Below are 27,372 nucleotides of genomic sequence, written 5' to 3' on the forward strand. Positions count from 1 at the left end.
TTGGTAAACAGGACACCAGAAGACCAGTTGGTACGGATAAGTAAATGAGGATGGTTTATTGAAACCTTTCTACTTCTACCTTGTCATGCAAGGCTTTGTTGTTTACGGCAGCTTTGTACCTGGCATTTTTCAGGGAATTTAGCACCAGCGAATTGGTGACTAGCTTGAATAAAGGGAAACAAATCACTTGCATTTAGTAGTCCGATGACTCATGTTGGACCAGGCCATCTCTGCAGGGTACCCCAAATGTTTTGCCTTCACCCCTCCTTTTTTCTGAGCCCTTTTTTGTTGACTTTGTAAACTTTTTTGCTTCTAACCAGTACTAAAGTGCTTGTACTCGCTCCTTGAAACATGATGAAATTAGCCTCCATCCATTTTAATTTATTTTGTGACTCCTTTGTAAAATGGTACTACATGTACAGATAGCCTGTAAATTAAATTCTATTAATGGGCCTGCAGCACTTATCATGGCACCCACTTAAGTAGCCTTTTCGCCTTTTTATATGTGTCTCAGGCCTGCCATCGCAAATTGTATGTGTAGTTTTAAACTGCCATTTCAACCTGGCAAAATAAACCGTTTAACAGGCCTAAACCTTCCTTTCTAATACAGGTCCTTTCAAGTTTCAGCCCCACCCTACATCTCTCAACCCCATTCCATCGGACAAGGGGTCCCCCAGGGGTCGGCGCTTAGCCCATCCCTTTTTAATCTATACGTCCAGCCTCTCGCAGTGGTGGCAAAAGAGTGGGACCTTACGCTGGTGTCGTACGCTGACGACACACAGCTGGTCATCACACTCTCAGAAGGTCCATCACCTTCGGCAACCAAATTCAGAGATGGCCTCGCAGCAGTCGCACAGTGGATGACACTCAACTGTTTGCAGCTAAATGCCGGGAAAACGGAGGTCCTCCTCCTGGGAAAAAACCCCACCCTCTGGAACAATCATTGGTGGCCCTCTGTGCTTGGCCCCACCCCCGTGCCAAAAGATGTCGTCAAAAACCTAGGTGTCTGGCTCGACCCCTCACTTAACTTTCAGTCCCACACGAAAAAAGTGGCAGCCACGTGTGTGGGTCTCATGAGGAGCCTCAACCCCATACTTGGATTCTTTGACTCCAAAACCCGCCAACTCATTATACAATCTATGATTCTTGCCCGGCTGGACTATGCCAATGTCTTACTCTTGGGGGCTAACAAAGCTGAACTTGCAAGACTGCAGCGTATCCAGAACTCGGCCGCCAGAGCAGTGGTTGGTCTCCCACGTAGGTGCTCTGCCAGAGCCACCATCCGCAATTTGCACTGGCTGCCAATTGAATCTCGGATCCATTTTAAAACCCTGACCATGGCATTTAAAATTCTCAACGATGATTGTCCTGAACTCCTGCGCCCGCTTTTGGTACATACACTCCCCAGCACAATTTGCGCTCACTGGGACAACACCTCGTGATGGTCCCCCGAACTAAGCTCTGTAGAAAGGGTGGACGTTCCTTCAAAGTCCTAGGGGCTAAGCTGTGGAACTCCCTTCCTCCACACATCCGTACCCAAACCAATCTGATCGCTTTCCGAAAACAACTCAAAACCCATCTCTTCTCTGTCATCTAATTCCTTTGTTGGTTCCCCCCTCCCCTCAGGTACTGGTTAGGTTAGCGCCGGGACGCTCCGTTGCTGGGGCAGCTGTTTGCGCTTTAACAAATAAATAACATAACATAACATAACATATAGGTCACCCCTAGGATAGGCCCTAAACAGCCCATAGGGCAGGGTGCATAGTATTAGAAAAATGTGTCATGTACGTTTTAGCTTTAAATGTCCTGGTAGTGGGGAGGAGCCAAGATGGCGATGTGCACGGACGTGTAGTCTCTCGGCTCCCCGATCCTTTGTCCTTCTCGACGGAATCCTGTCCTGTCTCCTGTCATGAAACGCTAGCGAGAGGACGGGAAAAGTGAGCTGAGCGGGATGGTGCTCTCCCGAGGTCCCTGCCTGCCTGAAAATCCGCCGGATTGCCGAGTAATCTGCGGCGTCCGTCTTTGCCCCTGCTCCTGTGTCCCGAGTCGGGAAGCGGATATGGCGGCTGCCGGAACAACGAGGAGCTGTGCCTGCGGACTGACCCTGGCGCCTTGACGGGCACTACCATCTGCTGCTGCCCACGCCTGCCCTTCACTTGCTCACTGAGAGCCTGCCGACCGGGAGTTCTTCACGGGTGACTCCGCACCGGGACCCTCAAGTAAGACAAGCTGCGCCACCTCCATGATGGCGGACACTTGAACACTGCGAGTCCCCCACAAGCCTGCTCCCGATCCGCGGATATCATCACGGGGCTTTTGTTGCGCGCTGTCCACCGCTTGCAAGCCCTGCCCTGGCATAGCGACCTGTGTCCTCGCTGTTTTGGTGATACCTGTGCCTCTGCGCCCCTGTGTTTCCCCTGCTGGAGTCGACGCAATGGTGGGTCTGACCGCGCTTAATGCCAATCCTGCCTCGAATTATGACTGTACTCTGCTGCAGCGCCCCGGGTGCTATCCTGCCATGAGTGCCGCGTTGGTGACCGGTGCGAAGATGGAACCCCCGGCCGCTCTGACCTGTGGCTCTATCATTGACGCTATTCGTGACCTGCGAGCAGAAGCGCGTGTGGGCTTTCTTTTGCTGTGCGATACACTTGAGGCTGCTACGCCCTCGGCGGATTACGCACCACCGGTCTGTCTCCCTCGTTATGCTGCTATGTCTATCCTGACTCCAGACCGGGCTACAATGTTGCCGCGAGCGCCCATTAACTTTGCCAGCGCTACACTGTTACCGCCTTCGCCGGAGCCCATGGTCTTTGCCGAGACTTTGCCGCCTCGGGGACTGCCGCCAAGTGCCCCTCAACCGCCTAATCTCCTTGCCCATGTTTTTTTGACTCAGCTTGTGACTTTCCTTCTTTTCTCACTTTGGGAGAACCAGCTGGCGTTGCTTCGTGGGGTCAATGGCACTGATCGAGGACGGACCCGTCCATTTTGTATTGAGACACCATCTATCTGCTGGGAGCGGCCATCTTGTCTCTTTGTTTTGCCAGTGGGGATCGCTCTGTGTGGACTTTGGCCGAAGGGTCGAGTGCGGACTGGACAGGGTTAGCTGATTTCTCCGTGAGGACTGCGCATTCCTGGCTAGCGCGGGTTTGATTTGGCACTCCTTCATTTTTGTTCTAGTGTGACTCTCCTTGTTTTATATGATGTTCGCAATGCACTGTATTTCGCCGGCACACACGAAGGGAAATTGGCACCGTCCATTTTGTGACTACGAGTCTCCCCCTTTTTCTACGCTTCCATCTTGTCTCTTTGTTGTGTAGGGGGTTGGCATTCGACGAGGGGTGAGTCCTGGGAATCTCCGAGATTGGGCCAGTGTTAGGCGGTTTCTTTGCTCTATTGCTTTCCCCCTTCTCCTATGGTTGTGACTTCTTGCGGTGGGTGGATGCATGGGGTCGCCCGAGATCGGGCCAGGGCTGGGTGATTACTTTGGTGATATGGACGCGTTAATGGGCTGGGACTCGGATGGGACTGCCCTTTTTCTGATTTATTCGTATATTTTGAAATGTCTCTCCCCACCTGCAGTTTTGATTGCCGCTACTGCTGTGTTGATGACAATTGTGGTTGGGGCTGTTTACGGGGTCGGTGGAGTCCGGGAGACTGCTGCATTTGGCTCCTCCCCCCTCTTCTGAGAGTTTGAGAGTAGGATGGTTTTTCCCGCTCTCCTTATTCTCTTTCCCACTTGGGGGTTCTCTTGGGGCGACAGGCATGCCTATTGGGGGGGGGTGGGCCGTGGCCTTCCGCTGGTATGCAGGGTGGGGGGATGGGATGTGTTTTGTGTTTTCTCTTTGTCTCTATGGCCCTCTTTTCTTTTCTTCTTTCTTCTGTTCTTTTTCTGTTACACCTCTTTGTTTCCTTTGGGGTCGGGGTTCAGTCTTATCAAGGGGTTTATTGCATCGTAACATTATGTGACATAGCGGTTGGCCCTTGCTCTCTGAGGACGGTGAAATAGCTTTCTGATACATGCCTTCCTCTATTGCGCCTCCTTCCGGGGGCTCCTTGAATGATAATGGCTATCCTGGTCTGCTATTAGCTACTACCCTTTTTGTAGACTGATAACTTGTATTCCACAAAATCATAAAATTAAACCTTGTTCTATCCTTATGTTATGGTTTTACGCTTTATACAAAAATACTGTGTTCAGGGATGGCTTCAACGGCGTTCTGTCCTATTGGTTATTTTATATTCTTCTCCTATATGTCATAGCGGCCGGCCCCTAGGGGTTGTAGGCAGACGCTGTGTACTGTGCTAGTAATAAATAAAGGTTTTAAAAAAAAATAAAAAAATAAAAAAATAAAAAAATGTCCTGGTAGTGAAAAACTCTTAAATTCGATTTTCACTACTGCAAAACCTACCTCTTCCTTTGGACAACATTGGGTTACCTTATTACATTTAATAAGTGATAACTATCGTTTGGGAGCAGGTAGGAAAGTCGCGTATAGTGTCTGAAGAATTGTAGGTTACAAACCTCGTTAATTTTAAGTCACAATTCTGAAATGCCAAAGTTGGCATTTTCTTCCCCTAACCATTTGTGCCTGCACCTGTTCCTGGTTCACATGGCTAGATATACTTGCTTGGAAGTCTTTGTGTATTCCTCTAAGACAGCCACACAATAGAGGGTGGGGTGTTGGCAGGATGGGCCATCCTGACTTGAAGAGAGGGGGTCTGAGCTGTCACTTGTCACACTTGCACTTCAAAGACACTGCCTCAGCTCACACACAAAGGGTTTCACACAAACCTGTTGTGCCTGCAGAAAGAGGGAGGCAGGAAATTACAGATGCTTCCGTATAACGAGCAATTCCAGAAGTTTATTCTACTTGAAGGTGGGCACCAGGTATTAAAAGGTGACCCTGAGATTGACTTTTCAGTACACTCCTGGACCTGTCGATATACCAGAAGAAGGACTGCTCTGCTGCCCGAGTCCTGCCCCACTGTCTGAGAAGGAAGACTGTACCTGCTCCCTTCAGCCCGGTCTGAGTGACTCTAACTGCCAGCTGACTGACCTCCTGTTCTGAGCTACAGGGACATAACAAGATCCAGAGGCCTCCTTGCAACTGTCCATCTTACCTGCTGCACTGGACCTGCCTGAACCTGCAGGCATCTGCTGGAGTGAATTCCTGATCCCTAAGTGGTGCCTCCTGTGTTTCAGGGACCTTGGCTGGCATCAGACGGAGCAGCTTTTGGCCTGCCCGAAGTTTCCACCAAATCCGGCACAAAGCAATGTGAAGCCCCACAAAGCCTCACCACAAAGCTGCACGCTTCATCGGGACCAGGGCTGATCAATGCAAAACCCCATAAAGCCTCGCCGCAGAGCTGTCGGCCTCATTGAAATCAATGCTGAGCAATGCAAAGCCTTGCCACACACCTGCCAGCTTAATCAGAACTGATGCAAAGATATGCAGGACCCCACAAAACCTTGCAACACAGCTCATCGTAATGGACGCAGAGCCTCACTAAACAGCTTTATCTGAACTGACGCCAGATGACTCGTAGCCTGACAAAGCAACGCCATGCAGATCGTGCATCAAGGACATAAGGTACAATACTCAGTGGGCAAAACTTGATCCTGTGCCTGACCTGCAGTGTATCGCAGTTGGCCTGAACATGTGACATTGTTTGGACCAGCGCGACCAGATACTGTTAGTTTGTGCTTTGCACCTTTTGGCACTACTTTATCAAAATTTCTAAAATTGCATATCTCCAGTTTTACTGACTGGATTTTTGTTGGATTGGTGTCAAATAGTTTATTACATTCTACTCTATTTTTCTAAATTGGTGTGGGATTTTGTTTGCATCGTGTTATCACTGTATTAATGTTTTCTGCTGCATAAATACTTTACACATTTTCTCTAGGTTAAGCCATCCTGCTTTTGTGGCAAGTTCCCAGAGCTCCCAGAGGGTTAAGTGCAGGTTAATTTAGTGACTTTTTGTGATTCACCCTGATAAGGATTGTGGCTGTTGCTTGGGTAGGGTTGCGGTTTCACCCCCCTCAACAAACAACACAATTTCTCATACCTCAGTATCCATCACCCTGAGAATTGCTGGCATATCTTTGCTGACCCTTGGCGGCTTTGGACGATTTCACACAGGTGCAGGGGGAATTCTGAGCCATTTCTAAATTGCAGTGTGGCTGAGTACTGTCTATGGTGAAAGGAACTGCAGCCATCAATACAACTAACTTTAGTATCACTCATTTACAATAGATGCTACTACTTTGACTGTGGGGTGGGTGCTGGAACTGAATCAGGCTTAGCAGTGGAAAGGCAAAGGAAGTCTGGTTGTTACAAGGACTAAGGTGCTTTGACATTGCTATGTATATTGGATATTTAATGCGTCTGTGACATCCACTTTTCCTTTCTTGTGAGTTGTGTATCTATGGGTGTATGTTCGCGTCAAAGGTGCAAGACAGTGTTTGGCTATTTGGCCATTCCTTTGTGTGGTGAGCATGGAATGAATACCATTCAGGTGATTTTCAATGTTGAGTAATGACCACTGATCTCAAGATGCAGTGGTTCAGTGTGGGTGGATTCTGAGACGGTCATATGAGGCTTTTGGAGAAAGGCCTCTGGTCACAGGTATTACACTGGCTGATTTGACAGATTTTCATATTGGGGAATGATCTAGCTGATCATGGCAGGAGAGACCTCTATTCAAACTTTTGATGTCTGACATCACCTGGTTGGCTTGCATGGTCCAAGATGGTACACGGTTGGTCTTATATTATTGCGAGAATGGTTTGGAGACATAGGTCTTTGATCAAAGGTCAGAACAATTCATTGAAGCGCCTCAAAAGGTTTGTATCCCAACTCCTCAGTACTAAACGTCCAAAGTCCATCCCACATAGTTACTTGAGAGAGGGACAATTTGTCTACAGTGATGGTGTCCATTTATCTCAGCTAGGCAACAATGAGTTTGCAGGTTCCTTTATCTTGTTCTCTTCTGCGCAACTGGCAGTGTTGAGGAGAAACTGAATGGTAGGTGAACCATAGTTGGCCTGTGGCAGTGTAGGCTTGTGACTGGCATGGATATAGGTAGACACCATTTGCAACCCTCAACAAATTCCATATTTAATAACTACTAATTGTCTTTTACCCCATGTGTGAGCTATGCAGGGTTCTTTGTACTATGGGCTGGGGCACTTTTGTGGCTGTTATGCTTGGTACGCTACATTATGGCTCACTGGAGCGAGGGCCTTGCAGCTGGGACGTAGTTTGGCCTGATTGCCCAAAAGGATTTCTCAAAATAATGTCAGAGGAACCCGGCAGGAACACCTCTGACATGGTTTCTGGGTCCGCCTAAGAGCAGGACTTACTTCTCTGTATAGGGGTGTAGACTTTGGAAAATTTGGCATTTGGTTTGCCCAAGATGGTAGAGTATGCCATGTGTGGGAGAGTAGTTGAGATGCCAATTGTGAACCAATTGTTAGGTTTACATAAGGTTCTTGATTGATAATGCTTGAGTATTGCACTCTATATAAATGTACACATAGGCTGTGATTTGAAACTTTTGGCAGTGAAATGTAATCTCGATATGCTGATTAGATAAATAAATATGTCCAGGATGATTTTGCTCAAAACAACAAAACACAAGTCCTGTATCTGGTCGAGTTTTCTTTGGTCCATTCTATGAAGCTTTAACACTCGCCGAATCCACGCCCTTTTGAAAGAACTGTCCACCAACTTGGGGGACAATGAAGGAAGGAGCAAGCACAGTTGGCGTACATGGCATCACTGGAATGGCCATCACCCATGGAGAATCAAGAGCTTGTGAAACCTGGGTTCTAGCTGAACTGGATGAGAAGATGGAACAGCAGCTTCTGGGCTTAGTTACCCGGAGGAGCAAGGCAATGTATTTGAAAGCCCAGAGTTGAGTTTAATTACCATCCCTCATCCCTTTCCTGCCTCTCATTCCTCGTACCTGGAAACTCTTTTCCCACCCACTCATTCCTACATATTGTCTTATGGGGGGGGGGGGAGCTCTTCTCCTTAACTTGGAAACTGTTAAAGCTGTACTTTCTTTTGGTCGAATTTGGAGTATTGCAGACTCATGACTGGCATGGATGCAGGTGGGCACCATCTGAATTCCTCAACATAGTCCATAGTTAATGGTTGTTTTTACCCAGTGTGTGTACTCTGAAAGATTTTGCACCATGAGGCTAGAGGGATGGAGGATTATGGGACTGTTGAGGACCTGTGCGGGATACTGCACCCTGCTGCCCATAGGTGGGGTAGTTAGCCCTGCACCAGGGGAACAAATGATGGTTCCCCCACCAAGAAGGGCCGGAATAGAAAACCAAAGCAGCCCTGGCAAATGTTGTCAGACCGGCCCCCTTATGGTGCATAGTGAGTGCAGCGAATGAGCCTGACCACCTTAAGGAAGGTTTGGGAGGGTTTTATCCTCCCAAGAAAAGTTGTGCCAAAATGGCGTATTCTACCACACATTTTACATTATATATTCAATTGTATTCGCTTTTAAAGCATAGTAAATGATGATCTTAGAGTGCACCAGGATTCAACAATCTTTGTTGGAGCTCTTCAATGACTGTTATTGTTGCCTGAAAACTACTAGATATACAAGGAACGCTGCAGTAGCTGCTTTGAAAACAGCTGCACTGCTACAAAAACGTCCCCAGTAACAAAACCGGCCCCCAACCTACCAGCCTCCTAGGGAAACACTCGATGCCCAGCACGGCCAGTCCAGCCTTGCTACCAAGACACATCTAGGGGTGCCCGCTGGTAGCCATGGCTCGTGGAGGGAGTGCCGGTGGGGTAGAAAGGTGGGGCCGGGAGGGGCAGGGTGGGGGGTGCTAAAAACCGGAATATGGATAATTGGAGGTAAGTAAACAATTTAATAAATAAAACGAATTTCGGAGCACGCTGCGTTCCGGGGACAGAACGAAAATTATTAAGACCAATGGAAGAGATTGGTAAAAAATGCTTGGGTTCACTCTGTTCTTTGCAATTGACATTTTATAGAAGGAAAGAAGCAGCTTCCAGATTCTGTTTTTCAGGGCACTCTTCTCAGAAGGTTGGTAATGAGGATAGAAGTCCTTCTAAAAGGTGTTGGGGACCTTCTGGACAAAGGAGCAATTACAGAAGTTCCTTACCCTCAGAAGAGCAGAGGGAGTGTTCAATATTTTCCCTGGTGCCAAAGCCAGATGGGAGGTTCCATACAGTATTGGAAATAAAGTTTGTGAATCAATTTGTTAGAAACTCAACTTTCAAAATGGCAGCAATACAAGTGGTTATTCCGCTCATCACAAAAGAGGACTTTCTTGCAGCCCTAGATCTACAAGATGGAAATTTCTACATTCCATCAACCGGAAAAGCCATCAATTTCTGTAGTTTAAAATAGATGAAGCCCATTATCAACTCAAAGCCCTGGCCTTCATGCTTGCTGCAGCTCCAAGAGTGTTTATGAAAGATTTAGCTCCAGTTGAGCTTCATTGCTTTTGGAAGGTTCCAGATCAATCCACATATTGATGACTGGTTGATTTCTGCCTCTTCTTTCTCTAAGGCTCAGATCGATGTGAAGAGAGTGCGTGACTATGTCCAAGCCCTGGGTTTCATTTTGAACTTGATGAAATTGACCTGAATCCAGCTCAAAAGAGGTTTTTCATAGGAGCCCTAGAGACCAAAACAAAGTGTTTCTCCTAGACATCAAGAGAATATCTCTTCAAGACAATCTACATCATCTCTTGTCTCAAGCACCTTCCATGATCTATCTGAATGATCAAGAATTGATGGAAGCATCAACTGCAGTTGTCCCTTTGCCTCACCATAATTTTAAGCCTCTCATTAGTCGTTAAGTAGCCCACTGGGCCACAGAGACACAGGACTGTGAGGCTATGGTTCTAATTTTGGAGTCAATAGTTTTCCATCTGCTGTGAAAAACCTTCAGAACTCTATTTTTTGATCCTTTGTTCTCCCATACCATAACTAAAGATGTGAGACAGAAAGGGAGGGAGGCTACTTGAGAGGGAGGGAATATTCAAGGGTACTGGTCTCAAGCAGAGACTCTTAAATCATTGAATTGGGGAGAAATATCAGCTGCGTTAAAAGCCTTTCAGTAGTACTCTACTCACATAGAAGTGAAGTTGAATATAGCCAGAGCAGACAACCAGGTCAACAGAATTGACATCATTCCCTAGGCTGGGGCCAAAAGTAAGGTATTTGGCCATAGTGACTTGAAACATCTTCATTTGGGCAGAAAATCACCTCTCACCCGTAACGGCAGAATACATTTGGGGAAGAGACAATTCCCAAGCCATTTGCCTGAGTTGGAATCTACCATCTTGAGTAAATTACCATCTGAAGAAGGAGGCGTTCAAACAGATCACAACAGCCTCCGGTCATCCATGGCTAGATCTGTTTATTTTGCCATCCAATGCTTCCCTTCCTTATTTTTGCACAGAGACACTGAACCAAGAGGCACGAGATCTAGAAGCTCTATCGAATCCCTGACCAAATGCTCTCGTTTTTGCCTTTCCACCAATTCCCCTTCTCCCGAAGATGCTTTGGAAGATTCAGGATGTGAAAGCATCTGACATTTGAATATGCCCCATTGGGTGCAGAACCCGTGGTTTCATATGTCGACACAGCACAGTCTCCAACCTCCATTGATTCCCTCACCTCTGAGATACTATCCAACAATGGTTCATCTCACAGCTTGGAAGTTGAAAGGGTAGGCGTACAAAACCTAGGGTGTTCAAGTAAGGAAGCAGCTGCCATCCAGGAAGCCAGTCACTTTGTCTTGTTATCATAAGCTTTGAAAAGTGGTGCATAGACAAGGAATTACAAGCTATCTCTTGTTACCAATTTAAAATATTAGATTTTCGAAATGATGGTTTACAAAAGGGTTTATCTCCATAAACCTTGTCATCGCATTGGGCATCCATTGGGGCAGGAGAGAGTCTTGGGTGACCTGATGAATATTTGTCGGTATGTGAGGAGTTTGTTGAAAAACGTTAAGATTAAAAATGCAGTTACATTTCTGATACCGGATGCTGGGCCTAATCAATAGTTAACAGCTGAAGTGTTTTCCCTCGTAGCTACAACCTGTGCAAGAAGGATGGGAGAGATAGTAGCTCTTCTATCCTCTTACCCACACAGAAAATGTTTTCCTGAAAAAGTGGTCGTGAGGTTGAATCCCAAATTCAAGCCAACAGTATATTCTCTTTCATTCTGGTGAAAGGGTTATCTTCCCAGTCTTCCACCCAGATGCCGATTCTGATACACTCTTGGCATTAGATGTAGCGATAGCACTGCTTATCTATTTTGACCCCCTTGTCTCTAAGTGATGGGGCAGTCTGAACCATCGTTCCCCCTCACATACCCACATACCCTTCCTTCTTCCCTCCTAACGACTTTCCTGGGCAAGACCTTGATCTTGGCTATTGCAGGAAATGGGAAAGGAGTGTATCTATTTAAAGACATGAATAGTGGTCTCTATGCTGAAAAAAAGTACTTGATATTAACACTCCCTCTGGGGGTGCTTGGCACCCCAATCTACAAGGACTGTGTCATGGAGGACTATGGTTCAGGGTACTCAAGATTAAGTAATTAAGCTATTTGCCTGTGTTAAATCATTATTTTAATGCTATGTTACATTGCAGGAGATTATGCTAATTGTAACCCGTTTTATGATATTTTCTGTGTATTTTATTAATATGTTTCTTTTATGGCATCGATTGGCCGAATAAAGATTCTTTGAAATTGAAATTGAAATTGATCCATGAGATCGGCCGGAGCTATGCTGTTCAAACTTCCTCGCACCCGCAGAGTCAAGATGGGTGGCCGCTCTTTCAGACTTTTGGCCCCCAAGTACTGGAATGAACTACCCTTGGATCTTCGTATGGAACCCTCAGAAATGAGGTTCCGAGCCAAACTCAAGACTCATCTATATCCAGGCACCTAAATTCCCATCCTTCTTTTTAGCTGTCGCTTCCCTCTCCCTCGTTTTTTAGGTCTCGCCTGTCGATGCGCATGCGCATCGAGCAAGCGAGACTATGGGGGCTTATCCACTCTTTATCCACTGCAAGGAATCGTGGCGATTCCTTGCAGTGCCCGTGACTTTTAAGCTCAATGCGCATGCGCATTGAGCTTAAAAGCGCGTGCACGTCCGTCTTGTTTTACCCGCTCCGCCCCCTCCCCTTCCCGCCGTGTCGCATTTCTCCTCCCCCCTCCCCTCTCTTCCCTCCGTCTTGTTTGTTTATTTTACCCGCTCCGCCCCCTCCCCTTCCCGCCGTGTCGCATTTCTCCTCCCCCCTCCCCTCTCTTCCCTCCGTCTTGTTTGTTTATTTTACCCGCTCCGCCCCCTCCCCTGCCCGCCGTGTCGCATTTTTTTTTAAATCCCCACTTCCCCCCTTTTTGGTTTGGTGTGGGGAATTGTGGCTTGATCTTGTTTTCGGTTGTGCCAATTACTTAGAATCTCGATATCTGGAGCATGGAAGCCCGGGCTAAAATGCACGTTCATTTAGAGGGATACGCGCGCTCACCTACATACCACCTCATTCATGAGCTAATGCGACCCGCAGCCATAGAGCGGGAACGTCAGCTGACTCTGTTGTCGGGGAGCACTGAAGAAGCAGTGGCCATGGTGGCGTGTTTGAAAGCCGCTCTCTGCTAGTGACAGCGGTAGCTTCTCCAGGCGAGTCGTCCATTTTCCGTATTTTTTCATGAGGTGGGTGTGTAATTTGTCACCGAGTCTGTTCTAGTAATCCCCTTAGTGCTCAACAGTATTAGCCTGAAGTACTTATGTAGCTCACAAAATGAGCAAGTAAATGATTTATGGAGAAGGTTCAGAATTTTCGATACACGACTTCTTTGCTCGCACTTTTGCCGGTAAGCAGATTCAGTATTCCCTTAAGCGTGTATTTTCACTGTAGAGATATTGGTCAGGTCTACATTTTCGGCTTTCCCCCATTTCAGAGTTGTTAGTGAGAAGTCAATAGTAACCCAATTGTTTGTAAATGAAGGCATTTTACTCCTGATCCACGCTCGCTCCCTGTTTTGGCCAAGGCTTCTGGCTGTGATCCTATTCCACACCCTCTGGCGTTAGCTCGCTATGATATTCGTGTGGTGAAAACCTCACAAACACTCTGTTTTGTACGTGTTGTAAAATGGAGACCACCGTTCTCCAGATACACAAAGGCTAAGGTGGGCTTTCAATGAGGATAATCAACCGAATTGTGGTCAAATTTGTTTAGTGAAAAGGGTTTTTCACGTCGATATCATTAGCAGGCTTGCGGAGTCCATGGTCCAGTAAGTGGAAACATAGTGTACCTATTCATGCCTCTCAGTTCAGTGAGTACTCTACGCTCAGACCTCATATGTTGACCACCTCACTCACCCTCAACCCCTCACCCTCACTCACTCACCCTCAACCCCTCACCCTCAACCCCTCACTCACCCTCACTCTCACTCATCCTCACTCAACCACCCTCAACCTCACTCACCCTCACTCACCCTCAACCCATCACCCTCACCCTCAACCCCTCACCCTCACTCACCCACCCTCAACCCCTCACCCTCACTCACTCACCCTCAACCCCTCACCCTCACTCACTCACCCTCACTCACCCTCAACCCCTCCCCCTCAACCCCTCACCCTCAACCCCTCACCCTCAAACCCTCACTCACCCTCAACCCCTCACCCTCAACCCCTCACTCACCCTCACTCTCACTCATCCTCACTCACCCTCAACCCCTCACCCTCACTCCATAGACCCAGGGCTTTAAGTGGGCCGGGTCTTAAGGGGTCAGAGCACCGACTGTTTTTTTAAAGGGGGCCTCGAAACGGGTCTCTATCGGGCTCTGTTTTGAGCCCTGGCACAGGCTGTCCGTTTTTTTCCTAGACTGCAGTGACAGCAGTTTGCGGTCTCTGTAGTCCGGAAGAAAGTGCCAGGGCGCAAAACAGTCCAATAGAGACCCCGTTTCGAGACAGCAAGCACATCGATGTGTGCTGCCCACACTCCTCACTAGTGGAGAAGTTAGGACGTCATGCCAGGTGAGCGTTGTAAGGGAAGGGAAATCCTTCGAAGAGTCATTTTCTTTCTGGATTTCCCTTCAATCAATCAGTGACACTTATAAAGCGCGCTACATACCCGTAGGGTCTCAAGGCGCTGGGGGGGGGGGGGGGGGGGGGGGGGGAGCCGCTACTGCTCGAACAGCCAGGTCTTCAGCTTCTTCCTGAAGGAGAGGTGGTCTTGGGTCAGGGGCAGGTCGGTCGGGAGGGAGTTCCAGGTCTTGGCGGCCAGGTAGGAGAAGGACCTTCCTCCTGTAGTCGCTCTTCGGATGCGGGGGACGGCGGCGAGGGCGTGGTTGGCTGATCGGAGGTGGCGTTTGGGAGCGTAGAAGTTGACTCGGCTGTTGAGGTAGCTCGGGCCTTGGTCGTGTAGGGCTTTGTGTGCGTGGGTGAGGAGGCGGAAGGTGATTCTTTTGTTGACGGGGAGCCAGTGAAGGTCTCTCAGATGTCCGGAGATGTGGCTGGTTCGTGGGATGTTGAGGATGAGTCTGGCTGAGGCGTTCTGGATCCGCTGGAGTCTCTTCTGGAGCTTGGCGGTGGTACCGGCGTAGAGGGCGTTGCCGTAGTCCAGTCGGCTGGTGACGAGGGCCTGGGTGACGGTCTTCCTGGTCTCGGTGGGGATCCACCAGAAGATCTTCCGTAGCATGCGTAGGATGTTGAAGCATGCCGAGGAGAGGTTGTTGACTTGCCTGGTCATGGAGAGGGAGGAGTCCAGGATGAAGCCCAGGTTGCGTGCATGGTCTGTCGGTTTGGGTGCGGTGCCCAGGGCGGGAGGCCACCAGGAGTCGTCCCAGGCGGAGGGAGAGGAGCCCAGGATGAGGACCTCCGTCTTGTCCGAGTTCAGTTTCAGGCGGCTGGTCGTCATCCACTCGGCTACCTCTTTCATCCCTTCGTGCAGGTTGGCTCTGGCGGCGGCGGGGTCGTTGGTCAGGGAGAGGATCAGCTGGGTGTCGTCGGCGTAGGAGATTATGCTGAGGTTGTGTTTGCGTACGATGGCCGCGAGGGGGCTCATGTAGACGTTGAAGAGGGTGGGGCTCAGAGATGATCCTTGGGGGACGCCGCAGATGACTTCGGTGGCCTCTGACTTGTACGGTGGTAGGCGGACTCTCTGTGTTCTCCCGTCGAGGAAGGAGATGATCCATTCCAGCGCCTTGTCCTGGATTCCGACGTTGCTGAGGCGCCGTACTAGGGTGCGGTGGCAGACCGTGTCGAATGCCGCGGAGAGGTCTAGGAGGATGAGGGCCGCTGTTTCTCCGTTGTCCATCAGGGCTCGGATGTCATCGGTGGCGGCGATGAGGGCGGTCTCGGTGCTGTGGTTGGCTCGGAAGCCGGACTGTGAGGGGTCGAGGGATCCGTTCGTCTCGAGGAAAGCGGCCATCTGCTTGTTGACGGTCTTCTCGATGACTTTGGCTGGAAACGGGAGGAGCGAGATGGGGCGGTAATTCTTGAGGTCGGTGGGGTCCGCTGTGGGTTTCTTGAGTAGAGCGCTGAGTTCGGCGTGCTTCCAGCTCTCCGGGAAGGTGGCGGTGTCGAAGGATGTGTTGATGATGTCTCGCAGGTGGGGTGCGATGACAGCGTCGGCCTTGTTGAAGACGTGGTGAGGGCAGGGGTCGGTCGGTGATCCGGAGTGGATGGAGTTCATCGTGCGGATGGTGTCTTCGGTGCTGATCGGGGTCCAGGCGTGGAGGGTGGTGGTGGGGCGTGGTTGTTCGGTCATGGTGTGCGTTGGTTGGTTGTTGAAGCTGTTGTGTATGTCCGCGATCTTGTTGTGGAAGTATGAAGCCAGGGAGTTGCAGAGGTCTTGCGATGGGGTGATGTCGTTGTTTCCTGCGCTGGGGTTGGAAAGCTCTTTGACGATGTTGAAGAGTTCCTTGCAGTTGTGTGCGTTGTTGTCCAACCGGTCCTTGAATGCTGTTTTCTTGGCGGCGCGGATCAGCTGGTGGTGTTTCCGGGTGGCAAGTTTGAAGGAGGTCCTGTTGTCCGGTGTCGGTTCCCTTCTCCAGACTTTCTCGAGGGCTCGGCAGTTCTTCTTGGAGCTCTTGAGTTCGTCGGTGAACCATGGGGCTTTCTTGCTGCCGGGTCTGCTGGGCGGGGTCCTCAGTGGGGCGAGTTCGTCCGCGCAGTTGCTGATCCACTTCGTGAGGTTGTCGGCGGCCTGGCTGGGGTTCGCTGAGCTGGCAGGAGGGTGCTGGCTCAGGGAGGTGGCGAGCTGGTCTGCTGTGATCTTGTTCCAGCTTCTGCGGGCGGCCTGTTGCTGGTGGTGGTGGGTCGTTGTTTTCTTGAAGGTGAAGTGGACGCAGCTGTGGTCCGTCCATTGAAGCTCTGTGGCGTGGCTGAAGTCGATGTCCTTGCTGGATGAGAAGACAGCGTCGAGTGTGTGTCCGGCGAGGTGGGTGGGGGTGGACACCAGTTGCTTGAGTCCCAGATTGGCGAGGTTGTCGAGCAGGGTGCTGGTGTTGCGGTCGTTGTTGTTCTCCAGATGGAAGTTGAGGTCTCCCAGGAGGATGTAGTCAGCGGAGGGGAGGGCATGTGGGCTTCTCTTTCTGAAACGCAAGAACAGCAACATTGCTTTAATTGGAAGCGTTTTCTATATTATATGTAACAAGCCATAGTTGCAGCTTATTTATCTTATGCAACTAATAAGCACTGACAAAGCTAATAGTCCTTACTTGTAGGTATGGTGTTACTTGTCTCATAGCTCTATGCAATGACAGAAACAGCAAAATACAAGTCGGGCAGCACACTATGCTAAACAGATTTTAAGCAAGTGTTGTAAAGCCACGCCCCTATTTACACTGACCACGCCCCCTTGAGCCCCCCCCCTTCCCCTGCCGTTTTTTCATCCCACTTAAAGCTCTGCATAGACTAAGAAACGTGAAAGTGAAGTGATTGACGTGTATGCATCCCCTCATACTCGCGCTGTCACACAGGAGCCCCCTTGGGTCCCAAGTCTCACCCCCGGTCTAGGCTCAGCAGATAGGCCGCCAGACGCGCGTCGCTCCAGCCGCTGCGACCCCTCCGCTGCACCCAGGCCCCGTGTGCCTCCCCCAGGTACACGCGCCTCACATCGTACTTCTTGCGGGACTCAAGGCGGCGACGGGCCCGGTCCGAGTCGGTGAGGCGCGGCCTCCCGCGGACCTTGCGGGCTCCGCCGCCCTCCTCCTCTCCACCGGAGCCCTCGCTACCCGCCTCAGCCATGGCCCGGCAAGCCTCCGTTACCGGAGGCAAGATGGGACTGCTTCCGGAACTACCGGAAGTATCGCCATCTTTCTAAACGTCCAGGACGGATCGGGCGCTTTCAAACTACCAAAGGCGCTCTTGTACGTGAAGCGCAAGATGCGTCACATGAGCTGTAACTTCGTAGGCTTCAAATGGCACAAAAGACTAGAATGCTAACCTCCATCTTTCCAAACGTCCAGACGGATCTGGCGCTTAAACTACCACATAGCTGCCAAGGTTTCAGATCACTATGTGTGACATTTTTATAATGTCAGTGTAATTATGAGTGTCATTTTAGCAACTATGAGTGACACTTTCTAAGGAGCAAAATCAAGCAATGAGACGCGGGAAACATATAAACATCATTAATTACACCCATTTGTGGAAAGATAAAGTATAAAGACATCTTAGAATTGCTTTAAAGCGCCAGAAATAGAAGGCCATTTTTGAAACCTTGAGATCTAGCAACTGCCAAGGATGCCAGTCACACTACAAGGGTCTGGGGGGGGGGGGACTCACAGTCTACAAAGGAGGCCTGGAAATTACCAATACCTCTGAGTTTATATAGGAGAGAAGTAAGCACAGAGAGGGAACAGGATACATCCTGATATTTAACAAGCATTTGCAATGCAATAGGTCTTGCATTTGCGCAAGTTTGAGCTATTGACATTGCAAATCACAACGCCTTTTATTTTTGTTTTTAAAACAAAGAAAAGGCATTGTCATTTACAATGCAAATGGCTTAAACTCGCATAAATGCGAGACCTATTGCATTGTAAATGCTTGTTTTGTTTCTGTTCTTGAGACTTAGTAGCATTCTAGCGCGGGGACACACTATTTTTAGTGCAGCCAGGCGCTTTAAAAATGGCTTTATTATTATTTTATTATTTATTAATTAAATCATCTGCTGTGGCTGTAGTCAGAGGGCACAAAGGTCTGAGCCAGGTCTGGGAAAGCCCTCATGAGGTACAAACAGACCAGCGGCCGACTGGACCAGCTCAGAGACGTATGTAAGGAGGAGACACTTCACCCGCGATGAAGGTGGCACATCTTAACCTCTGACGCGGGATGACGTCACTTCCAAAATGGCGGAGGTGCTCTGCCAACGATACCTTTAGCCCTCCCTGCTTTCTCTGTGTTGGCTTGGGGGTAAGATATCGAAAAATATCATGAGAAACATCTCTTCATACAAATGAAGTTCTGAAAACGCGGTAAATTTTTCAAACTGCATGGTTTAAAGAGAAAATAGAACAACTTGATTTTTCGAATTGTACTGCCGACCTAATATTTCCCGCGTATGAAAGATTACTGAGTCAGCTGTATTCTACAAGCATGTACAGCTTTGATACATGTAGCTAGTGTGAAGTTGTTGGATAAACAGACTAAAAAAGAAAAGTACATTTGAGAGCCCATTTATGTTCTGTGCAATTGCATAGCGCATTACTGCTCTTTTGTAGGGTATCCGGGAGCATTTATATTGGACTGAAATGGACGGCTCGCCCCTTAGCTTCCCCCACAGCATTTTACATTTTAACATGTAACGAAGGGGAACAAACATTCTCTTGTAAAAAAATAAAGTGCGCAATGAAGGAATTATTATCTATTGGTTGTTCGAAATATGAAAATTGTTAGTTTTATGTTTAACGGTATTAATGCAAAAAACGGAGGAAGAAACAGCGAAAGTATTCCTATCTGCACATTATTGTGAGCTATCCTTTAACTTGAAGTAATTTCTGTGTTGCTTAAAAGTACATCCAGCCTTTTTTTTTAATGAATGTGCATGACGCGCGCCAGGACTAGTATTGCACTTCAGTTGATATGGAGCATATAGTTGTCGAAATAAATGGAATTTCGCTGCAGATAGTCACGGAAGTAGAAAGGTGACATCAAATAATTTGTTCATCTTGCGGCACAGACATGTACTATCAGTTTTGACATAAAATATTTCAAACGAAATTAAAAACTTCTCATTTATTACAGACAGGGAAAAGTTTGCAATATTGTTGTGTTCGGTGAAAAATAAAAAACTATACTGTGGTATTCAAACGCTATGAAAAAACGAAAGGCGTTTTAAATGTTTTTACATGTAGGGAAGGGTCCTTAATGTCTCACAACGAACGCATCACGCTTTAATAATGATATTTTCTGAACCAAAATGACTCTTCGAGCCCAAGTTAATCTATTGTGAATGGAGCACCTAGTGAGATTTGAGTTAGAGGAGTTAAAATCCACCTGCACGCTCTGCTGTTGATTTTGGTCAGAAGATGCAGCTTTATGGAGTGCGAGAAACGGGGGGATCCCGCCTCTACTCTGTTTTTATTATTACATAGATGTGACAATGAATTATTATAATAACAACAGAAATAATAGTAACAGTAATACTAATTATAATTAGGATGAGGATAATAGTAATAACGCTAAGGCCAAGAAGGGGAATATTTTCGTTGATCAAAAAAAATGAAGCCATTGAATCTCTCTCCAGAAAAATAGATACAATCGAACGTTTTAAAAAAATACAATAAGAGTGAAGAAAATGCATTGTTGGGATCTGGTACAATAGCAATATTGTAGGCAGGACACTTCTTCCTTAAAACTATTAATTGCTCTTATACCTGATAAGTTTACAGTCATTTGTTGAAAATTTTTTTAAAGCGTATTGTAACTTTTTTCACTTTTCTTTCAATTTGTTGACTTTTTTTTACATTTCTCAGTGCATATTTCATTTGAGAAATAGAGAAACGCCTAGATAGCACAATTTCCGATGGATGGAAATATGGGTGGATGGATGAATGATTGATGAATGGATGATGAATAGATGGAGGGATGGACGGACAGATGGGCGGACTGGAAGGACGGAAAGGTGGGATGATGTATGGAACGAAGAACAGACAGACGGGCAGAAAAGTGGAAAGATTCATTAAGGAAGGATAAATGATTAGAAAGATGCGAGACTAGCTGGACGTATGTTCATCCAGTTGTATGCATGGATAGGCCATACTATGGATGGGTGGGTGGTTGTGCGTAAATTGCTGACTGGACGGATTCAGACAGGTAGACTGGCGGACAGAGGTGCAGAAGGCAAACAGTTGTGTTGTGTTTAACCCCGCTGCGACATACCACACGTGATCCGTGTGGCACCTACGATCCCGAAAACGCACTTTAGGTTTTAACTTTGCTATGTCTGGGCGCACCCTGTGCTCCTCGGCAACACTCTGTGCTGGCCTGGAGGAAAGCCAAGGTTAAGAACCAGCTCCAATTAAGCGGCAGCCCGTGAGGTCGGAGAATAATTCGCGGCAGCGCTGCGACCAGGGGGAATTGAGGCCTACGCATACGGAAAGGGCGCCTCGGCTTTAATTATTTGTGCAATGAGGTGTCCCCCTAATGGGCTGCTAGCGCCGTGGTGGCTGAGGCTGGCTGCCTGGGCAGCATCGATGCCACACATTCGTGTCCTTCACCACTACGCGAACACGCGCGTCTCTGGTGGCCACCGGCCGCTATTACAAAAGAAAAGCATCTGCGTGTAAGCGAACTGGGGTCACGTTGCCTCATGGTCAATTAGAATGGGAGGGAATTAAAACATGCATATCTCAACTACGTATTAAGGTTAATCGAAGTTGTTGAATTCGAGTGGCGCTCCATGGGACTTTTGTTTTACAAGAACAAATGAATGAAAACATATTTTAGGTAAATGGATGAATAAATGGAGGAATTGAGTGGATGGGGGAGATTGTGTGGATAAACAAGCGGAAAACGGTAGAAGCGTGGGCTGGATGGACGGATGGTTGGATAATTTTACACAGTTGTATTATATTTACAAGTCTGACATCTGCATTTACCAACTACATGGAATATTTTATCTTCGGTCTAATACAGAACTATACGATATTTTGTCTGAAATCGGCGAGGTGTGACTTGTCGGACATTTAGGTTCCAGAGTAGAACCAGGCCGTGGTTTGTCCTCGCACTATCTGCACTTCTCCGATGCCGCACCAGCTCAGCGGCTCCACTTTCCCCATGGATATTTGAGGAGCCTGACACCAGTGCTCCGGTTACTTCTCACACCACCCTGTCGCCGCCGTGCCCACGTGCAGGGTTATGGGATCACTGCGCTGGAGCGTGTAGACAGCAGGCTCCATGTCAACCCTTGTGCATTCGGTCGTCTCCGGGGCTCGAGTCTTCTCCTCAGGGGGAGTTTCGGCGCGCAGCCTTCGGCACTCTCAAGGGGAGGGAGACCAGGCATTGTATCCACCGGCAACGTGACGTAGACTCGGCGGCAGTGCAGTTTAAACCCCTACGCTCCTGTGCATACATAAAATATCGTACTGGTTACCTGGTAGAGGGGACATAAGGTCACCGGTGGAAGAATGGTTGCCTTCAAATATAACAGTGGTGAAGAGGCAGGCTGGAGGAATAATGCACTTTTGCTTTCGGGTGCCACGTCGCCACGTTGTTTGTAGAACTTTGCCCTGCAAAGGCGTGTGACTAAGTAATGAGAGGCAACGTTAAAAGACACAATAACCCTCTAGCCCCACCCCACGCCTGGCCATAGTAATGCCTACCGTGTTCAATGATGACTTTCTGTCAGAGTGTACACACGTTACGCCCTGGCATCGCACTATAAAATGAAACCGCGGCCCATGTAGCCCTGCAGTAGTACTGCTGGAACATACATCCAGGTCAATTTTCTCTCCAAAAGTTGTGTGGTCTGGGTTAAGGGAGGGACTGTACCGCCCTTGGTAGTGACATGACATGCATTGTCATCCCTTCTCTTTTTGGGGTACTCCGTTGATTTCCCGTGGTCAGCAAATGCTGCGTTGTATAAAACTTTTTTTTTTAAACTTCAAGCACGACAAACAGCCGTCGAATGATCGTGCAGCTACTGTGCTTATATGGCGTGCAGGCCAGGGACTCTATGCTCTTCCACTACTTTTCTGTGTGCCCCACTGCGGGGTTTGGCCACATCACGGCTAAAACCAGCTGTTGTAAAGTGCCGGTATACTAGCGAACTTGCGCACTCCACTGGTAGAAAAGTAACCTTCCGCTGTGTGATGTTCTTGACTTGAAGCACTGCGCTGAACTGTACAGTAGTAAGCAGCGTGCTGGGCGTGGCGATGGAATGGAAAGCATGCATATGCACTGAGTTATTGTGTACAGCACCCGTATCTACTGGAGATTCAGTATCAAATATTAGTATACCGCAGCACGCACCCTGTGGGTACGTACAATTATGTACCTGGTTTTCAAACACAGCACCAGCATTTACCATGGATCCGTTAGGGAGTTGCGATGTAATGTGTGGTGATGCAGGAACACAGTGCACTGAGGCTTGGAAGCGTGCACGCGGTCTTCAACACACAATATAGATTCTTGTGTTGCTCCTTGTTTCCCGTGACCGCCGCCCGCCACCCCCACCATAACACAAAGCACAGAGATGGTATTTACATAAAATTGTTTTATTTAAATTCTTAACAGTAGGCCACTGTCATTTTGCAACCAAAGGCAATAAATATGTTAGCATTCTTTTTACAAAAATAAACACGATAAAATCTCGGCAAGGGATATGAAAGTGTTTTGTTATATCTGTTCAGATACGATGACAAGTGCAGTTGAGAGACTTGGAAAAGGCAGTGCGTTGTTTAAACATGTAAAACACAGGGACATGCTTTTGCAGCTTTTTTGTAAAACTTTGAAGGAAGCCTGAAACAAATGCGTGCGCTGAAACCTTAACATTCACAAGGCAAAGCTCTCGAGCTCATCATGATATTGTATATTTACAAATCCAAAAATAAAAAAACAGTCGTAAACTAGTTTCATTCATACGAAGGAGTTGGCGCGCTGTAGTTCTGGTGGGGGGAGGGGGGGGGGGGGAGATAAGACACGATAAAACTAGGGCGATTTGTTTAATCCAGAAAACTATTTTCTTTCTATCAAAATATTTTAAATTTACATATTTATAAATATACATAATAAAATAGCTCGTATCCAGCTGTGGTTGGTGCCCACGAGAGGTGAGCTAAGACATCGTACATGCTTCAGCAAGGCGAAAAGGAATCAACAGGGTGGTGTTTGTGTGTCCCCAGAGTTCACTTGCAGTTTCGAGTTTGTATTTTTGAGGGTTGGACTGTCTCACAGAGAGAGGAACAAGGGCTAGTTTCGAGTGCAGTGCCATGTGTAATTCGTTCGCCAACAATGAATTGCTCGTGCTGATGGGTGTGGGGACTGATGTGCAATGAGGTGCAGGGGAGTATTAAGGATGGACGCTTCTGAACCAAATAGTTCATAGAAAAGCGGATTGGATGTGCCCAAACCTAGGGTAGAGAGGCGATTTGCGAGGAGGCACACGTAGACAGTGGAGGTGCCATTTTCTGGCCCACTACTCTTTGAACTGTTTCTAAAGGGTGCTAGAACGCCACTTTACAGTAAACACGGGTGGGGGCTGGCAGGAGCGTGACACAAGGGCAGTGACTGTACTTGGGGTGTATGGCTGATGAGGCAGCAGGGCCTCCAGCCTATGAACGCATAAAGGACAGTTCTTTGAGAGTGAGGTGGAGATGTTGGTCCAACTGTGACTTCAGCAAACCTTTTACAAAAACCTTTTACAAAAACAAAAAGCATATAGGGATGGATGGTCAGATCCTCCCTGCTGCGTGAGAGGTATGTGCTGCTTCGATCTCTCCTATGGGATCATAGTGTGCAGGAAACATGCAGTCCTTTCAGTTCACTTTTCTTTCATGGTAGTCATTATAAAGTCACTTGTTCAAACTACCCTCCACATGTCGCCCACCCTGCCCCTTCTCTCCTGATGTCAAGTCTTTGCCAGAAAGGTCCTGAGTTGAAGGGAGGGTGCTCACTTGGAGTCCCCCGTGAGCCTGGGCACCAGGCCGGTATTCCCCATGCCGGAGAGGTGGGGCGGGGGCGGCCCCTGACACATGCTACATGGGCACGGCATGCCCGTCCAGTGCTGGAAGGCTCCTCCGCCCAGCGGCGTTGGTGGGGACTTGAGCAGGCCGTGTGGCGGCCGCAGGGCCCCCGGAGGGGGCAGGATGGGGTGGTGGGCTGCGGAGGAGGGCAAGGCAGCGGCGGCGGCAGCCGAGTGCGCCAGGGCGCTGCCACAGGCCGGGTGGAAGCCGGGGTGGTGGTGCTGGCTCCCACCGCCGCCGTAGATCTCGCTTACCAGCCGCTTCATCTCATCCAGGGAGCTGGAGAGCATGAGGATGTAGTTCCGGGCCAGCAGCAGCGTGGCGATCTTGGAGAGCTTGCGTACTGACGGCCCGTGCGCGTACGGCATGACCTCACGCAGGCCGTCCATGGCGATGTTCAGGTCGTGCATGCGCTTCCGCTCGCGGCTGTTGATCTTCAGCCGCAGCTGCTGCAGCTCGGGCTCAGACAGCGGCCGCCGGTCCTTCTTGGCCTGGGCGTGCGCGGCGGCTGCGGCGGCCTTGAAGGCGGCCAGCTGGTCCCCGCCGGCCCCCGACACGGCGGCCGCCGCCATAGCCATGGCGTTGCGCAGCTCGGCGCTGAGGTCGCTGGCCGCCGAGCCGGGCGGGGAGTCGCTCTGCGTGGACGATGAGACGGCGCCGGTGTAGCCGCCCCGGCCCCGCGCGTGGGTCATGAAGATGGTGTCCACCTCTGGCGAGGATGCCCGGCTGGAGCCCAGGCTGGCGTCCGAGTCCATTCTGCGGCCTGTCCGGGGCACGAGAGGGCTGTGCTGGAAAGAAGAGAGGAGGTGCTGGTTAGGCTCTGGAGATGGCACATACATCTTAATAAAGATACTGCTTCCCGCAATATGCATCATATACATACAGCTCTAAAGGCACAGAGTAGCCCCCCAAAAACATGCTGTTTCAAAGATGCACAGCCAAAGCATATATATTGTTTTAAAGTACTCCTTTATGTCACAAACATCTGATAAATCATCCCAGGCAAATAGAAAAATCCAGTCACGAAGGCATGTTGCACTGCCTTCATTAAGACATACAGCACCTCTCATTTACGCCCTATAGCAGACCCATAAACATCATGTAATGAAGTTCTCATCGGCTTAATGCACATTGCCGCAATAAAATCGCTAGGAGCTTTAACCATATGACCACAATAAAGCCATTAACTAACCTAAAGGAGCCAGTCTAAATATTCCCAGTATTCCAAATCAAAGTAACAGGCTAAATTAAACTGGACATTAAACCCATGCATACTGTATGTAAAAATATATATATAAAGTCCCACTTAACCGACTTAAACCACCAATGCGTTGAGTTCCACACAATTTAACACAGCAACCTGGAGCTTCACTGATAGTAATCTAATCGTGCTGCTCAAAATACGTTACCGGATTAGGTGATTCAACACCCCCAATGTATGCCCACATTATAGAATAAATCGTAACTAACACGTCAGCCCGAAAGACACAGATATGTCCTGGTAACTCAATGTCCTTATACATTAGCAGACAACTTTGTATTAAAGTAAACCAAACACAGACATCTCACAATTCAGCGACGCAGTAAATTGAATCGCACAATAAAAACACCTAACCTCGAGTACAAGACACGCTCGTGATAAAAAATAATAAATCCATGACATGGTAATCCCATATGAAAGTCAGACACCAACCTCACGCACGATTTATACGTTTATGTTCACCGTGGCGCCTAGAGGCAGTGCGGGCGTCGTTCAGCACTTTATGGAAACTATTAACAACTTCGCATATTTCTAAGTCTCGTGAAACATCACACAGAGCACATATAGTATTCCAAATGTGGATCACCATCGCTTAGACAGCAAGGTGATGCCCGGACCACAGAAGCTCAAGCCGCGGCGGATAGTTCATGCAGACTGCATCACTCTCCGGCACAAGACAACTGACACCTGACCCAATTAATATTGACACATAAATGAAGCATGCTCACAAATCCTGGCAATGTTTGTATAACACGATGCTTGTCTAATAATCAACCTTAGACTCGCAGACGTAGTTTACATTCGCCACTAGAATCCCACATTCGACAGCGGGCGAATTTACTAATTGCAGCCGCACATCCACACGGGGTGCATGTTAAAGTCAACATTTACTGAACTATGGTAGGAGGAAAACCCAATGAACACAGTCTGGTTAGTGGCTAAAACGAATCCCTTAACAAATTCCTCGCTGATGTAGCAAAATAAAGTGTCCACACACACTGTTCTGTTTCTAAAAGCTCCTAGCCAGGTTGAAGGCATACTTGATGAACGATAAAATTGACATAAGGCAACAAAGGAGCCCCTTTTATCTGTTCTCTTCCCGAGTTCATCAGTAATCGACAAACATTTGCTGTGCAATCAAGAGACCACGAATCGTCCATTTCTTCGGCACGAATTCTAACTCGCAACTTGACCCTTACAAAGCCAACTTCATGTCCCGTGCCCTGGCTTCTTTAGCAGCCCCAAAGCGGGTTGAACAGCAACAGTAAGTGTTGTTTGGAACCTGTTAGCGTTCACTTTCCTAGCCACGAACCGCTCATGTTAGCTAACTTTGCCCTGCTTTTGAGCCCTTCCCTACAGCACACTCTTCCTGTGTTACCCGGTAGCTGGCATGCACGGTGCAGAGAAGACACTTATTACATTCACCCTTTACTTCAGTACAGACCCAGAGACCCCACGACTCTCCCTTCCTGTCACTGTGGCTGGCATGCACGGTGCAGAGGAAACTCCTATTACACCCTTTACTTCAGTACAGACCCAGAGACCCCACGACTCGCCCTTCCTGTCACAGTGGCTGGCATGCACGGAGAGAAGACCCTTACCTGTCTGCCTGTGGCTGACGGTGCGGCGTCGGGCGGTCCTCTCTGAGATCTGTGGCTGTTGTGACAGGGTAATCAGCACCTCCGGGGTCTCCTCTGGTTTTTATAGGCGGATCAGACACCGGCTCCCGGGGGAGCACAATGCTGTTGTCCCGGGAGCAGAGGGGTGGGGGGCGAGCAGACTGGCCAATGGGCGAGTGCTGGTGGGGGGCTGCAAGCCTGATGTCACTCAAGGCGACTGCAGGACACACTCCTCAGCCAGAAGCAGCCAATGACAGGCAGGGAGTGGGAGTCC

The 27,372-nt window shown here is 48.6% G+C and overlaps 1 protein-coding gene across 1 annotated transcript; it reads right to left on the reverse strand.

The window, feature by feature from the left end:
• Window positions 1-22,735: 22,735 nt before the first annotated feature.
• Window positions 22,736-27,235, reverse strand: OLIG2 (oligodendrocyte transcription factor 2). Its single transcript, XM_086933253.1, has 2 exons — window positions 27,081-27,235; window positions 22,736-25,006 (listed from the first exon to the last, which is right to left on the reverse strand). Exon 2 carries the CDS (start codon window positions 24,971-24,973, stop codon window positions 24,146-24,148), a length of 828 nt encoding a protein of 275 aa, XP_086789379.1. The 5' UTR covers window positions 24,974-25,006; window positions 27,081-27,235; the 3' UTR covers window positions 22,736-24,145.
• Window positions 27,236-27,372: the final 137 nt, after the last annotated feature.

Source organism: Lissotriton vulgaris, chromosome 8, assembly GCF_964263255.1.
Source record: "Lissotriton vulgaris chromosome 8, aLisVul1.2, whole genome shotgun sequence".
Classification (NCBI taxonomy): domain Eukaryota; kingdom Metazoa; phylum Chordata; class Amphibia; order Caudata; family Salamandridae; genus Lissotriton; species Lissotriton vulgaris.